This window comes from Agelaius tricolor, unplaced genomic scaffold, assembly GCF_023055355.1.
Source record: "Agelaius tricolor isolate 1412-34295 unplaced genomic scaffold, bAgeTri1.0.p SCAF_89, whole genome shotgun sequence".
In the NCBI taxonomy this organism is placed as follows: Eukaryota; Metazoa; Chordata; class Aves; order Passeriformes; family Icteridae; genus Agelaius; species Agelaius tricolor.
In genome coordinates, this window is record NW_027269349.1 from 385,162 (window position 1) to 401,286 (window position 16,125).

A 16,125-nucleotide genomic window follows, 5' to 3' on the forward strand; every position below is an offset into this window, starting at 1 on the left:
CTCCTCGCAGTTAGTGGAAATTTACCTCTCTGGCGCCTATCATGGGTTGGAATCAAAAATGTCTCTACAGAGAAGGAAGGGAAAAAAGCAGCCAAACTGAACCCGACCGACACTCCCCCACCGTGACTCAGGTGAAGCTCTCTCCGGTGAAACCCAAGCTCGCCGGCCTTTCCCCTCGTTGCCTTGGCGATGGTCATTTATTGCCGCCGTTGCTGAACTTCCGCGTGTGCGGGCGGAGGCGGCGGGCGAGCGGCGGTGCCTGGCGGGGCTCCTGGCGCGGGGTCGGCGGTAAGTGCAGCTCTCGGTGCCCCCGTGTTGTGACTGCGGGGGCACAGCCGGGCTGGGCTCACGGGCTGGGCGGCTCAGAACGGAGGGGCACAAACCTGCCCGCCTCGGGCTGTTTGACTCGGAGACGCGTTTATATACCTTTGGAAAAACACGTTAAATGTTTAATCTTCCTGGTCTGCGTGACAGCTGTTCAAATATTGGCTTGCATTGATCCAGCCGTTGTGCCTTTCACACTTGTCTGTTCATTTAAACGAGTCAACCTTCTAATTTTATACCCCCATCGATTGTTATTTTCAGGCTGTTCTCTTAATGCGTACGCTACATGTGTCATGGGATTGTTTGTCCTGTTGGAAGTTGACATCTGCAGCTTTCCTTCTTACACCAGGCTGGATTGCTGTGGCTTTCTTTTCTGTGCATTCAGAACATACAGATGTGTATTGCAAAGCTCTTTCAGGTTGGTTTTACAGCACTTCTATGTCGGTGAAGCTGGTGCTGGCTGAGCTGCGTCTCCTGGATCACCCTTTGAACAGGCAGCATTTCACCCTGCCTGTGGGGGAGAGAGCAGCTCGGGACGCTGTGTTTGGCCTTCATTCTTTCTCTCTGCTGTCACAGCTCTTCTCTAAACTCCCCAGCTCCAGGGTATTTCACTAATCCAGGGGAGAACTTAATAAGTTTTCTTTATGTCAGTACTTTAATGGGTCTAAGAAATTACTTGGCTTTCCAGAGCAACTGGAGAAAGTGAATGTGGTGTGTGTTTAACAAAGAACTAACAAAATCTGAATAACACAGATAAATATATGTACAAGTGTCTACTAAATCTGGAAATACATCTGTTTTCCTTCATCTTTTCTGAGGTGAATTGAGGTTTGTTCACTGTTGATGAAGTCTGGGTTTTGATCTATAATAGGCTTCCAGTTCCACAGCTTGGTTCCACCTAAATAAGCTGAGTCCTCTGAAATGGCACTGTGAACTGCAGCTAAGAGACCACAAACTGTGTAGAGGTTCTCCTTCAGCAGAGAGGAGAACTCTGTAACCTTTGGCATGTTTTGGGAAGGCAGGAATACGTAAACTTCATGTTAATGATTGGACAAAGCAGAAGTTGGTGTGGACGTGCGGCACAGGGGAGCTCAGCACTAATAGGTAACCAGGCCCTTCAGGGCAGGCTGCTGCAGCAGCTGGGGAGGCCGTGTTTGGGGGCAGGACAGGAGCATGGGCAGGGACAGCTGCTGGAATGTCTACAGGGAGCTGCCAAAGTGCTGCCAGCCCCACCGCCATCCCCACCTGCACACACAGCCTCTGTTCCCAGCAGCCAGTGGATTGAGTCACAGTGCTCAGGACAGCGCTGCTTGGAATCCCTGCCTGTGTTCTGCACTGTAGGGGCCAAACCTGAGTGAGGCAGGAATGGAACTGCAGCATCAGCTCTGGGGCTGCACTGAGAACAGCCTGGCCTGGGGAAGCAGGAGCCACCCAGGGTAGGGAGAGGCAGCACCTGGAGCCCCTTCTGGGCTCAGTATGCTCCAGGCAAGGCTGAAATAGGATGGATAGAAAAATGTCTCTGTGGGGTGAGCTGAACTTCTCTTTCAAACTGTGCTTCAAAAAGCAGCTTAGGATATGTGCTTTACAGAACACAGGGAATTCAGTGGAACACAAAAATTGCAGCCAGGTGTTCTCTTCCTGCACAAGTGAATATAGTTTAGTCTCATCAGCAGAGAATTCCTTTCTGCTGTGTAGTTTCAACTCTGGGCAGAACCAAGGATTCTCCCTCGACAAATGACAACTCAAGTGGCAAGTGGCTTCTGAAGACTTGTCTCCCCTTAACTGTTCCCAGGTTGCCGTTTCCTGCATCCTGATCTCTGTGATGCTGCAAGGAGGAGAATTTGGCTGCTCATGGAAGGATGGGGTGGGATGATAAGCAGATGAGGGTGGGTGCTGGGTTCTTGGGTGCCGGAGAAGTCAAGGAGTATCCCAAGATTGTGGCCTGTAGTGTACATTTGCCTCCACTGCTTGCTGACTCAAAGGATATTGGATGGTCAGAAGATAGGAGTTTGTGTTGAGAAATTGCTCTTTAAGAACTTGTTAGGTGATTGATCACTGATGGAAGTCTCAGTCAGGGTACTTGACTGCCAGTAAATTGTGCTCTGCAGTTTTTGTGTGGAGTGGGTTGTGGTCTGGACTGTGAGTCTGTGTGTGTGTGCAGCAGTGTCAGTTCATGTGGGACCTGAAGCTGTTCAGCTGAGGGCACTCACAGTTGCACCATTGCTTCTGGCATCTCTTTCCTTTTGAAGATATGGCTGGGCTAATTGAGCAAGTGCTTTTTTAGAGTGCAGCAGGGTGTCTGTGGTCGGTCAGCCACGGGTGCTGGAGGAAGCCCTCATTTCCCTCCGTGTGGCTCCTCCCCAGGGAGCCTTGCTCCTGCCGTGTGTGTACCTGCTTCCCTGCCTCGAGTCCCGCAGAGCTCGGCTGTGTCTCTGATCAGCCTGGTTACCCTGCTTTGCTGGCTCTTGTTCGTTTACTTGAAAATTAGGACTCCAGCTATATTCTTGTTATCCTTCAGCCTCGCTGTCTGCCATGTCAGATCCCCATTTCTTCTTAATCCTCCCGATCTGTCTCCTTATCCCATTCTCTGCTTTATTATTTGGGGTTTGAATCCTGGGTCTTCTCACACAGAATTTTTCTGTGGTTAGTGATCCTGTCATGGTGCCCTGGGTTTATAACAAAAACCGACCAAAATCCCAATTTTCTTTTGGAGTCTTTTCAGAGAGGGCTGGGTGGAAACCTGCATCAGGTAATTGGTACTCTGTGAGTCTCAGGCTGTGCCCAGCCAAGCAATCCTTTATCTGATTTTTGGTGGACAATGAGGTGAGATCACCTCACTGCTGCTGTAATCATTTAACTCCTTTTTTACCTAGACACAGCACACTTGGAAATAAAGGGCGAAATTGAGATACAAGGAGTCAGCAAAAGTTAATGCATATGGTAGACCTCATCACTAACTGAGGAGGTGGTTTAATTTTTTTTTAAACATTACATAAATGTGTATGCATATTGAAAATTGGAGCAAACATTTGCAAAAGCACTTGTTCTGCTTGTTAAATTGGAATATTGAGTAGGGGCTGAGAGCCTTCTGGCAGGAGGGAACAGGGTCATAGGTTCTGGGATCCTTAAAGTGGATGTGACCCTTCAGGTATGTTTCTGAGCATCTGTTTAGATCATCTACAGCATTATCTTTTGTATCTTGCAGAACTCAATTGGGGATCCTCCAGCACTGGGACCTCCTCTTGCATTTTTTTCTCTTTCAAAGATGGTGGGGGGATTGTTTGTTTGTGTTTTTCTTTGATTTCTTTTGAATCGGTTAATATGCAGAGGTGCCCTCAGGAGGAGGAAGATGCCACTCTAGCAAAGTTGATGTTGGACTTTGCTAGAGGGAATCTGAGTAGCACTCAGATAGAAACAACTATTGCAACTTCCCCTGTAGTTCTACTTCAGTGAGCTCTGAACAGTCTGAGTTTTTGCTTGTGTTTTATTCTATGCTCTCTTCTCTTATTGAAGGAATTATCTTGATCACAATTTGCAAGTTCATTGCCTTTTGTATATTAAAACTGCTCTAGAAAACTGGGCACATGGTACTTAGGAAATATCTACTATTGTGAGTCCATTGGATTGTTCTTTTTCTCATGCTGTTTTGTCACCTCTCAGGTAAGCTTTGGGCTCTTTTGGGGAAAAAATCCTGTTCCCTAATTAGAAAGTAACTGTGTGGTGTTAAGTGCTGCTGGGGAGAATACCAAAGGCCAGGTTTACAGCAAGGATTTGTGTCTCAAGTGTTGTTTTGCTGCAGCCCAGCTCCTCAGGCAGGACATGTGCCAGGGTGGAACTTGCCCTGAAGACAGGTTCAATGGGACTGTTGTTTTCTGATCCTCTGGCTGTGCCTCCTTCCAGAGGGGCGAGTTGGGCTGCCCGGGTATGGCTTTACTCTGGGGCTGGTCCTGACCTTCCTCACGGTTGGAAAAATCCGTGCCAAGACAGCTGACACAAAGCTGTGTCTGGCTATCAGCTGCCTAAAGCAAACAGACCAGGAGAAACCTGTGGGAAAGTGTAATTGTTTTCTGAACAGGCTTCAAGGAACAGAGTCTCAAGTTACTGTAATTGAATCCAGTATCTTGCAGCTCTGGGAGGCTTATCAGAGGAGAGAAGGTATCACTGATATGGGGGACTGCAGAACCTGTTTCTGTAGAAGGCTTTCCAGGTTTCGTTTTGGTGGCCTCTTCCTGTTGCTCAAACGCAGTGAAAAAAAACCAAGGTGGAAAAAGGCCATTTTTACTGATGTTCCTCAGGCGCTTCGTGCAGTGAAGTGATAAGCTGAGCATCAGGCTGATGCTCCAGTGATGTGCATCTGCAGGACTTGCCATCTGTCAGTGAACGCTGATTTTGAGCTCTCCTCGTACACCAAGGTGGTGAGACAGGCTTAAAAAATTCATTTTAAGTATTTATTTTTAACTGTGCATCCTCGATTTTTACACTGCAGACATCTCTCATTACTAAAACGTTATGAATAATTTCCCTTGTGTTTGAAGAGTTTCAGTGTCAATGCAGAATGAATTTGTGGTATATGGATCACTCAGGATGTGAAATGGCCCTGTTCAGCAAATACTCTTCTGCTTTTATTGCTATTATTGTTACAGTATTATTGCTGTGATGTTATTACTGTTATCTACTTCTGCTCTGCCTTTATTGAACTCTTAACAGCTCTGACTGGAGTCGAATACTCCTCATTCAGATAAGCCTTCCAAGAGGTGGTTCTTTTCCAAATCCTCCCTAGGACAGACTCCTGCTATCTGCTAACCTCTTGCCAGCTGCTGATCTGCCAAATGGCATAGAGAATAAACATTAAACCCATTTCTTTTCTGTTGCAGGAGGAGTCTCGAATCCTCAGGGTGAAGGTGGTTTCTGGCATCGATCTGGCCAAGAAGGACATCTTTGGAGCCAGGTGGGTGTTGTGCAGTGCCTGTGATCCTTGGAACACGATCTGGGCAGGGCCAGGGCCCTGCAGGTGCTGGGCGTGCGCTGGCACAGCTGCCATGCAGCTCTGGCGCTCCTGCCCGCTCCCTCCCTCCGCTCTGCCAGCCCAGGAAGCAGCTCAAGGCCAGGCTTGCAGAGCCCAGCCAGGTAATAGCTGGGGGACAAGCTGGTTCTGAAGCTAAAATGAACCCAAACCCAGTCATTTTCTTTTTTGAAGGTTAATTCAGGCTTGACATTCCTGCTCTCTTAAGCCTAAGCATGACAAAGTGCTCTGCTGCAAATGTTCCAATCTACTTAGAAGGGTTTTATCTGTTGGAAATTAGTGGTAGCCAATTTTAGCTTTTATTGAAATGACTAATTTCTTAATGTATGAATGAACCTCCCTATAGGTTTTCCTGTATTTATTTAATGATGCTTACAAATTGTTCATTAGCTTGTTTATCTAGCTTAAAACTACATGAAAGCAGCAATTAAAAGTTTAATCAACTTTAGTATTTTGGGTGAAATTTGCAACAAGCGTTCCTTTGGTAGCTATGTGCAGAATATGGTATGCCAAAGCTTTTTTATTTTCTTTCTCCAAATGTGTTGTTTTGAAGAACAGTTTTTGATGCTGACCATAAGCAACATAACTTTTATCTTTCAAAATGCATGAAGTTAAATCTAAGTTTAGTTAGTACTGAATCCTATTGATGCGGCCGTTAACATATTTTAAGGAAATTGTTCTCAAGATCAGTAGGATTTCCATAAAAACAGAGTTAAAAACATATTCCCTACATGTGTTTTTAAATTTGTTTGAATCTTTGAAATGAGTTAATGTTCAGTGATTTGAAAACACGTTGGCATTGCAGAGCTGTGGCCCCAGCAGCTGCTGTGCCTCTGCGTGGTGGAGCTGTGCAGGGCTTCAGACTGGGGCAGAACAGTTACTATGTTCCTGCCTGACTGTGAAGCATTGGCTACAAGGTGTACATTGTGTTGTGCATCTCAGTGGGAAGTTGTGCCCGCTTTTAATCAACTTTACCATTATAAAACGCTGCCGGTGGGCTTGCAGAATCTGAAAGGCATTTCCTTCTTGATTAAATCTAAGGAAAGTCTCTTACAGTGTGGAGCGCTGGAGAAACTTGTACTTTTCTTCTGAGGATTGTAACAGTAAAGAAATCTCAGTTCTCTTGAGTTTGATTTTCTTGGGCTTCTTTTTGACTTAGGAAATCATTTTAATAGCAAGTAAGGATATCTTAGGACACTCAGGGGAAACCACCTTGCTCTCCACAGCAGCCTGACAGGAAAGTGCTGCCAGGTGGGGGTCAGGCTCTGCTTCCAGGGAACAAAGGGCAGGACAAGAGGAGAGGGCTCAGATTGTGCCAGGGGAGGTTTAGGTTGGGCATTAGGGAAAATGTCTTCCCAAAAGGGCTGCCTGGCTCTGGCTTGGCTGCCCAGGGCAGCGGTGGAGTCCCCATCCCTGGCGGGATTTAAAAGCCAGTTAGATGTAGCACTTGGGGACATGGACTTGTGCTGGACTCAGTGATCTTGGAGGGTTTTTCCAACCTCATAGTTTGCTATGTTTCCCCTAATAGTTCAGAAATTTATGGAATTATAGCTGCAATGACACAGAGCAACTAGAATGTAGAGTGCATTAGTAAGTGTGAGCACCCTGAGGTGATGGTTAAATGTGGGGCGTTTCATCTGCATAGGTGCAGTGGAGGTGGGCACAAGGGGCTGGTTAGTGTAGATGTAAGTGGGGGTCTGTAACCTGCTTTATATTTTGCTCTGTAAAATTACAAGTCTGTGATGTGAACTGTAGATACTGCAGATTGGGATTTTGTGAATTTAGTGTCAGCTTACATGTGTGAATGTTTGACATTTATTTCCTTCCAACTTCTTAATTGAAGTGTCTTAGTAAATTTCATACAAGAATCCAGGTAGTGGCTGAACTCAGATAGTCTGTATCCTGTAAAGATAGAGCTGATGGGGTGCCTTGGCTACTGTATTTTGCCTTCTAAATGGTGAAGTAAGTGAAAATGTGGCTCTCTGGAAGTTGAAAATGTAAGTTGCTTTTCAGTTAAAATTGCAGATGTTTTCATTGTCAGGGAGCTGTGCTTCTAATGGCATAGGAGTTAGTTATGGGTTGCCTCTGGATTTATTGCTTTTACCTGCTCTTTTCTGAAAAGCCCTTTTTCTGGTTTGATTTCATGTGTCCAGGACCCATGATGGAGCTGGGGAAGGCAGGCTCCAGGCTGCTGGTAGGATTGTAAGTCATGCTGTATACTCCTTTTGTGAGCAAGGCTGCTTGAAATGTGGCTGAATTCTTTAATTCACGTGTGTTCTGTCACTGTGGTTCATGATGGGAGGAGAGCACATGTGGCTGTGGCTTTGCAGGTGACAGAGATGGCAGATGTTTACCCTGTACTTATTCTTTTAAGTCTGCTATCACTTTTCTAGTCCACTTTGAGTTATGGTATGTCTGGTTTTAACTGTTGGAAAACTGGATCTGGAGCTGTCTTCTCCAGCATGTGTGCTGCCTTGGAACTGGATTGGCTAACAGCCTGTTCCCCTTCTGGTACCGATGGCTCCCCTGACGAGCAGAGACAAATCCATTGAAGGGAGGTGCTATCATAAATGAATCAAACAATTAAAAAAAAAAATCTGGCTCCTGAATGCCTCTTCAGCACTTGCACATGTGCCAGAGGGAGAGTGCTGCGTGCGTCCTGGCCGAGGGAGGTGCTGGAGGGCCTCTGGGACTGAATTCCCAGAGCCACTTGACTAGAGGGCAGCTGCTCAAGTAGGGGAGAGTTCATACTCTGTTGTTGCTTTTCCTTTTCCTAGCTGATTTGCTGTGGAAGTCTGTCCAGAGTAGTGGAAATGAAATGTTATTACCAGTGTGGGGAGGGGAAGAGAGCAGCAAGCACACATGGCTCATGCTTTTCCTGGGAATGAAGTGTGCTCCCATAAAAGCCATGGGGTGCAGGGAGCAGCCGGGGGCAATGCTGAGATGAGTGCAGTCACTGCTGAGTGCAGAGCAGAAGTGTGCTGGATAGTCGATAGTTTTGTTCGTGAAACCGTGATGTTGATGCCCATACAGGTGTGTGAAATGAGTATTGGGCTGCCCGGTGTGGGCGCAGGGTATCTGTGCATCCTTTACATCGGGGCGGGCGGGCCCGGGGCTGTGCCTGGCAGCAGAGGGTGCCAGAGAGTTTCCGCAGCTTCCGCCGCCAACCGGTACCTGATGGCTTCCGACCGAATTAGGCTGTCAGGTTTTCCACCAAAATCAGCAGCTTTTTACCCATTCCTACATGTTGTGGTCTTTAGGATGCGCTGGGTATATATTTCAGGAGCTTTAAATGGAGAAATGCTGCTTTTTCGAGGATGTGGTCTTGCTACTTAATAAGAGGACTTGGTAATAATTCCTGACAGTTATAATGTCATAGTGAAAAATAATTTTCATCAGATAGTTGCTTAATGGAAAAATTGTACAAATACAGAAACATAAAATGTTTCTTGTTGCTTGAAGAAAGGAAGCTTCTGCATTCAGCTCCTCAGCTTTCCCACCTGCCTGCTGTCTACTGTGAGCTGTGAGATTACCTGAATCTGGTATCTTTAAAAGAAAAAAGGGGCATATCAATAAAATCATCTAAGGAAAATATTTTGGTCTGAAATATTTAAGACAGAACTACTGTGCTGAGCTTTTCCCTTCCAAAAGCCAGGTGTCATGGAGTTCTCTCTCTCCTTCTCCACCCCCGCTGGATTTTGGAACTTGTTAAGGTATTTTGGGAGTGTGAAATGGCATAGGAAGATCTATGCATACATCAGTCCCTCAGCTCCAGGGGCTGATGTATGCATATTCTGTTAGAGCATTCATTTAACCTTTGCAAAAAAAAATGGCCTCAGGGAGGAAAAAACCCCATATTTACACTTCCATCTGTTTTGGAAGATTAAAATATTCTTTGCTCTGGGAGACTTCCAAGAGAGCAGGAGTACAAAAGGAATCCATCTCGTTACTCCTTATTAGAACATAACATGGTAAAGGAAGGTGGAGACACTGGAGGTGGGGTTTGAGGTATAATTTTTAACTCCTTTTTTCACCCACAGGCACTTCTTCGCAGCTGTCTGTGATGTGAGTCATTATCTCTAGCAGCTCTTTGCTAAAGCCTTGCTACATTTCTTGTAGAGTCAGAAGTGTGAGCCTTCCTTTGCAAAATAAAACACTAGAAGGGAAATGGGAGGTCTGTAAAATGACTCTGGGATTTGGTATGGAAGAATGAGATTTTGGGATGCTTAGGCACAATGGATTGCAAGTTTGACTTTTCGGTGAAGGATAAGGTAAGGTTTTGTTTTCTTTTCAGAAGTTGATGTTCCTTTATCCTTGTGTGATTGGACACTTTGTGTCACAGGACAGGAGACTTGTATGGCAGTGAGGTCAAAATCTTCCTTCTGTTTGAGAAAAACTCTTAATGGATGTTACTCAGTACAGGCAGAAAGATGAAACCCAGAAGGCTCGTGCTAAACTAAAACCAGGGAGAAAACCCAGCCAGTGTGCTCTGGAGTATTCCTTGTAGTTAATTGCTGTGTATTCTTGTTGTGCTTCTCCTTACTGTGCAGGATGGGGAAGGTCACCGGGGGAATGGTTATTGGAATAAAATGACAGCGACTGTAAGAGGCTCTGCCTTAGAACATTGTTTTTACTGCTCTCCATAAAGCTTGGTTAGAAGTGTCTCATTATAATTCTAATCTTCTTTGAAGATGCGTGTTTTGGGAATTTGCTTAGTCACTTTAGATCCTCATCTCTTTGGATCTAAAAGTGACTAAGCAAAACATTGGAGTTTAAAAAAATTTTGGAGTTTTTAAAGCTCCACTAAGTGCATGCACAGGCAGAGTTTCTCTAAGTATGATTAAATGATTCTGAAAAACATTTCCAGGTTCACAGAATTTCCTTTTGCCAAACATAACCTGCATTTCAGCTCTGATGTTAACTGCTATCCAAGGGCTCCCATAATTTTGTGGAGACTCCTTGAGATGGATGTTTTTGAAGACAGTGTATGTCACTGATCCGAGTTTGTAAGAGTTTGGTGTTCTCGAAGGCATGGTGTGTGTAGAAGCACATTTCCCCTGTACAGCCCCCAGTCTGCAGGTTTAGCAGCGTGTCCGTGTGCAGCAGGTCAGTCCCTGCAGCGCTGAGTACTGCGCACATCTGCCTCCACACCTGCCCACAGGTGGAGGGATCCCCAAAGCAGCAAGCCCAGAGCCCTCAGCCATCCAGTCCCGTGGGGAGGAGGTGGCCTGAGGTCTTCTGCTCTTCTTGGCAGAGATCTGAAGGTGCTCATTTTGGGGGTTTTTGAAACATTCAACTTCTCTGACTTAGGAGTACGAGGAGGCACATGCCTTAAGGGCTCAGTAAGGGTGTTGTTCTATGTGTACCTGCACTGAGGAGAGTGCAGCTAGGCTGGATGGAGTGAGGGGGTGGGAAAAGGGGATGGATGAAGATTAACTGATAGCCAAATAGCAGTCTCCTCAAGACCAGGGAAAGAATTGATTGGGATGTGGCTTTGAGAAAGAGGCTTCTCTGCCTTCATGTTGGAGTGTGCTGGTATTTCTGCAGCCAGAATTGCAGGAGCTGCTGATCAATTCTTTCAGATATGTGAGGCAGAAAAGGGGTAGCATAAAGGGAAGGGTTCTGTATTTCTTACAGAAGCAAAATTATCTTGTGCAAGACTGTTCCAAAGGAAACTAGTCGGGCTATTTTGAAATGCAAAGTTTGCCTGCATGTGACAAGCCTGGCATTCACGCACTTGCATAACAAGTGTTACTAAATTTTATATGTGGGGAGGCGGTTTCAGCTTTTAAAATAAAAATAGAGCCATGTAGGCCTTGGTAGTTCCATTGTTCTTTTACATGTGCCTGTGCTCTCCACCCCCTTCTTTTAGAGCTTAAAATAAGTAAATAATACATCATGTCACTGGCAGCAGCTAGTTTGAGACTTGCTTTCAAAACTGTTTCAAAAGTATAGAGCAAATGCGATTCCAGACTCAAGTGAACAAATGGGACACTGTTCATTGGCCCCAGTTTCACACTGCTCTAAAGTAATGTGATTTTTAAAGGAGGCTGATCTTCCTTGAGATTTTTTGCTGGAGTTTTTAAGTCATCAGTGCTTTTATTGTCCTCCAGAAGAAGAGCTGGAAGCGTGCCTTTTCATGCTGAGATTCAAATGAAAGATGATAATTATATATCTACAGTTGCATGAGCTTTAAGAAAATGCCAAATACTGCAAGTTGACAAAACCATGGCAAATAGCTAATTCTGGATGTCTGAGGGATTCCTGAGGTCAGGAAAAGGATTTCTTAAACCCTCAGATTGTTTTGATGGCTGTTCTGCAAAACTCTCTTTGTACTAAGTTGTGATTATGATTAATATAACTTTGATTATTAGCATCATTTTCTTAGGATTCCCTTTTATTCTCTAGAGAACTCTTACCAGTTTCAAGGTTCTCCTGATCTTGGCAGGTGCTGATGTTCTCTTTAGGTTTTGGCCAATCATGTTTGGATAGATGAGATTTGGTGCTTTTAATAATTTTCAATTTTGTAGCGAGGAGCATTTTAGATAGGTGTCCACAAATCAACTCCCCTCCATCTCCAGTCACTGGTATGATGGTGACTGGGCTCATTTCTCTTTTAAACACGACTTGGTGCTTTGAAATTTCTCTTTGTTGCCCTACGCGTAGGTTTGTTATCACTGTGGCTTCCCTTGGGTCGCCCTTTGTGCTGCATTGGGCAGCTCTCTGTCAGTCTGTCGTGCCCCTGTGTTGGTGCCCCTGTTTGAGTGCTGCCAGTGGAACTCTGGGGATGTGCTAGCCATCTGTCATGTCCCCAGGCTCCAGGCTTGCAGTTCATTTCCTGTGTCCATTTTCTGGTGTTACAGTGATTCTACCAGAACACCGTGTAGATTCCACTTGGACATTTCCTACATTAACAGATTCCTAGCAGTCCATGACTGCCAATTTGTTGTGCCGCAGGTTTCATTAAGATGGCATTTTAGCCATCTTACACTGGTACTAGTGTAAAAATTGATGTAGAGAAAGTTTTCTACTTGTAGTTTTCTGTTTTGCGACATTTCCACATTGAATCCTTGATCCTCTTCCCCAGGCAAACCCAGTACTTTTCCTCCAAGTGACCTCTGCAGTGAGCTTTCCTAGCAAGGTGCAGAACTGTTAGTTCCATATGTCAGATACATGATGTTATCTGTGTGAGTGGAAGGGCTTCGTTCTGCTCATCCAGTGTCACTTTGACTCCTAAGCTTTTCCAGCGTGCCCTTTGAAATCCCCTTCTGTGCTGCGTTCCCGTGCAAGCTCCGTGCAGAGCTGGGCTGCCGCTGGGGCTGGGCAGCCCGGGGGGCAGAGCAGGTGGCTGCAGGGCAGGGCTGTGTGAGACACTTCCACTTGGGGCAGTGTCAGCTTTCCTTGCTCTCCAGATCGTTTTGAGTAAACAAATGCATGCAAGTAAACAGTCTCAAATATCCAGTCCTTTGAGTAAACTCCAACTTCAACTTCGGGACCAAGAGCTTGGCTGCTCAGCTCAGTCTGACTCACTCTGTCCCGCTTTTAGAGCAGGCAGAGATGTCAGTAGTCTGTTCAGTAAAAGCAAAATTTCCTTACTGAAATTTGTAATAAACTTAATTATTCTCTAGTTTTTTTAAAATAGAAATAGATTTTAAAAATAATCTTTACCACTGTGCCACAGTTTTCATTTTCTGTAGGCAGAAGATTCTTCCAGGGTATTTTAGCACTAAAAAATTGCAGTATTTCTAAGGGTTCCTGAAAAGAGCATTGTCTAAGTATGGATTGATAACCCAAATCTGGGAGGATACCTGTCAATATTAGTATGGTACATGAGGCAATTCAAAGCAGCACCAGCATCTCTTTATAATTACAATGATGCTTTGCTGTCTTCTAAACATTGCTGCTTAATGCTCAACTTAATTGCAGATTAGGTAGATGCATTTATGTGCATCTACTGATGGGAATAATCAATCCCACAAGATGTCTTGTTTATTCTTGTTGCCACCTTTGTGGCATTTTGTATTCAATACATGGAACATCCAGTATAATGAACATGCAAGCGCTGCTTGTTCTGTAGTGATACTGTCACAAAATAGTTCCTTAACTTCAAAAAGTATCAGCATTTCAGTGACTTGGTTGGTAAATCTGAGTGTCTGGTGGTACTGTCAGTGTCTCTCATTGATACTTTCAAGAAACCTTGGGTCACCACCCAGCAGAGTGTGCTGCAGCCTTGAGAGGGAAGCACCAGAGCAGGTCAGGGTCCTGGTTTTACTCAGGCACCCATTTCCCCCCTTCAAGCAGAGGCTCTGCTCTGGTTCCACCTCCTGACGTTGTACCTGTGTGAGGTTCATCTGTTCTTACAGGATGCTCTTCTAGAGCACAGAACCATGGAATGGTTTGTGTTGGGAGGGGCCTTATGGGCCATCCAGTTCCACCCTCTGCTGTGGGCAGGAACAGCTTCTACTGCAGCAGGTTACTCTCTGCCCTGTCTGAATCGCTGCTGATGCTGTGCAGCTCGGTTTGATGGTTCAAAACAATTACAACCACTGCTTCCAAATACTTCCTGTTGCACTTGTGTCAGCTCCAGGGGTTAGCTGCAGCCAGTCTCTTCCAGGCTCCCATTTTCCCTGCCTGGTTTTAATGGAGTGCTACGGGCATGCCTGTGGGCTGGAGCTGTGTGGGAGCAGGGACAGAGCTGCAGGGAATGATCTCTGCTGCTATGGGCAGGGTTTTACATTCAAACACTCATTTTCAATGTGTCAGTAGCTTACCAGAGTTCTGAGCTTTCACTGAAGACAATTCCACTAGGAGTGTTTGGGAGGTGCTGTTGTTACCCAGTTAAATGAAAAATTCCTTCTGCAATGCTCTTTGGCTGTACAATTGCAGGCCACTAAATCTGATGTCTTCTTTTACAGTGACCCGTATGTGAAACTTTCCTTGTATGTAGCAGATGAGAACAGAGAACTTGCTCTTGTGCAGACAAAAACTATCAAAAAGGTATGTGTATACTCTTTCTAATTCCATGGCTTCGGAAGGATTAAGAACACTGGAACACAATTGTATAACATAATGCAGCACTAATTAAAATCATTACATTCATGTCTAGCAGCTGGATAATGTGCTTGTCTCCTAAGCAAACTCTGAGAACAAGTGCCTGCATCTCAGTGTTGTCTGGCCTGGAGACTGAGCCTGATGTTACATATTGTTCCCCAAAGCTTGGCTGCATCATTGACAGATTCTTTTTGCAAATTCATATTTCATTGGAAGACATGGCTGAAATAAAGGGCTGAGAAATGCTGTTTTAATTATCATTTATCTGACTTCCAACAAAAATGATCATTCTGTTCAAAATTTCCATTTTCAAAGTATTTTCCTAAGGTGGAAATTTAAAACAACCAAGTACAGTCGATCTGAGGAATGACTGCATGGCAGTTACCTCCTTCAGCTCTGTAACTGTGTCTAACCCTTCACAAGTTTCTCATTTTTCTCCTTGTTTTTGTGTTCCTCAGTTGAATGGGTAACTTTGTGCAGCACTGCCTTGCAGGAGTGCTTTTGGAGCAGCAGAAGGAACTGCAGTGTCCCCTTTTTGTTCTCCTTTTCCATGTCCTGTATCCTACTGCACAGCTGGACTGTGCTTCTGGAAGTGCTTCATTACAGCCAAAGGGGTTAAATGCACATTGTTTCCTTACTCTGAAAAAATAAAGTTACCCGAAGAATATCAGCTTCATGTGGCATGATCTACCCAGGTTAAATTTCTGAGGCTTTTTGTTTCAGTTTATCTCCCTCCATAGTTAATACAGCTGTAAGGTTTGATTAATGCTCTGTGCTTCGTTTTGGAGCTGTGTTTGGAATGCCCTGCTGAAAAGGTTCTCTCTGAAGCAGACAAAACTGTATATGCTGTTTGCTGGCTTTGCTCCTGTAATGTGGTCAGTGTGTTCTTTAGATACCTGCTGGAATTTAAAAGTTCAGATGAAGATTATCCAGTTTCTTCAATTTCTTCACCTTGACTGTGCTGAGCTCCAAAGACTTCTACCTTTCCCATATGGAATATTAAAAATATCTCCATCTCTGAGAATGCCCAGTCTCCCCATTGAGCTCTGGTGTTCAGGAGCATCATTTCTCTCCACGTTGTCCTTTTCTGTGCCGGATTGAATGAAAACCCTTTTTTGACTACCCGAGGAAGGTCTAGCTCAGCTTGACTGCTGGCAGTCCTTGCCTTGTGTGCAGTGCTTGCCCTTTTTAGGATGTGGCTCTTCTTGAGGTTGAGTTTTTGTTATTGTTTCCCTGCTCATGTCCTGAATGGAGCCATTCCTGCAGTTCCTTCTCCTGTGCTGGCACTAAGATAAGTTTGCACTTTCTGACTCAGCCCACTAAGAGTGGGGCCTGTAAAGGTGGGACAGATTTCTGTGAGTTACCAGGCATTTACCAAAGACTCTGCTGCCTTGTCCATCAGATTTCCCTGAACTCTGTGGTTAAGCAGCAGTCAGAATGAATGGATTATCAATGGGCAGTAGTGCCCTCAAAACCCAGGTTAAGCCAGTGCTTTGTTGGGTAAATTTTATGTACCCTCTCTTGCAACAGCAGTAGCACTTGATAAATATAAGTAGTTAAAATGTAACATTGTTTTCCTTACTGCTTCATTTTAATTTATGTTTTACTGAATACATTGTGCTCCTTCAGGGAAAACAGCTGAAAGTTTCTCTGCGCCCACAGGCCCATCCCTGCTCTTCCTGTCATTAATTCACCTGCCCTTTACAGTGGTCTTTTCTTTCAAGGAG

The 16,125-nt window shown here is 44.9% G+C and overlaps 1 protein-coding gene across 3 annotated transcripts in view; it reads left to right on the plus strand.

Moving 5' to 3' along the window:
• Nucleotides 1-16,125, plus strand: part of NEDD4L (NEDD4 like E3 ubiquitin protein ligase) — an 81,992-nt gene that overhangs the window by 15,018 nt on the left and 50,849 nt on the right. For 2 of the 3 annotated variants that reach the window (XM_071418706.1, XM_071418707.1), the window contains exons 2-3: nucleotides 5,199-5,272; nucleotides 14,263-14,344. In XM_071418706.1, the coding sequence (XP_071274807.1) occupies nucleotides 5,199-5,272; nucleotides 14,263-14,344 (156 nt within the window). Of the gene's footprint in view, nucleotides 1-5,198; nucleotides 5,273-9,402; nucleotides 9,619-14,262; nucleotides 14,345-16,125 lie in introns of those variants that run through there. The other variant, XM_071418708.1, reaches the window with a different exon arrangement.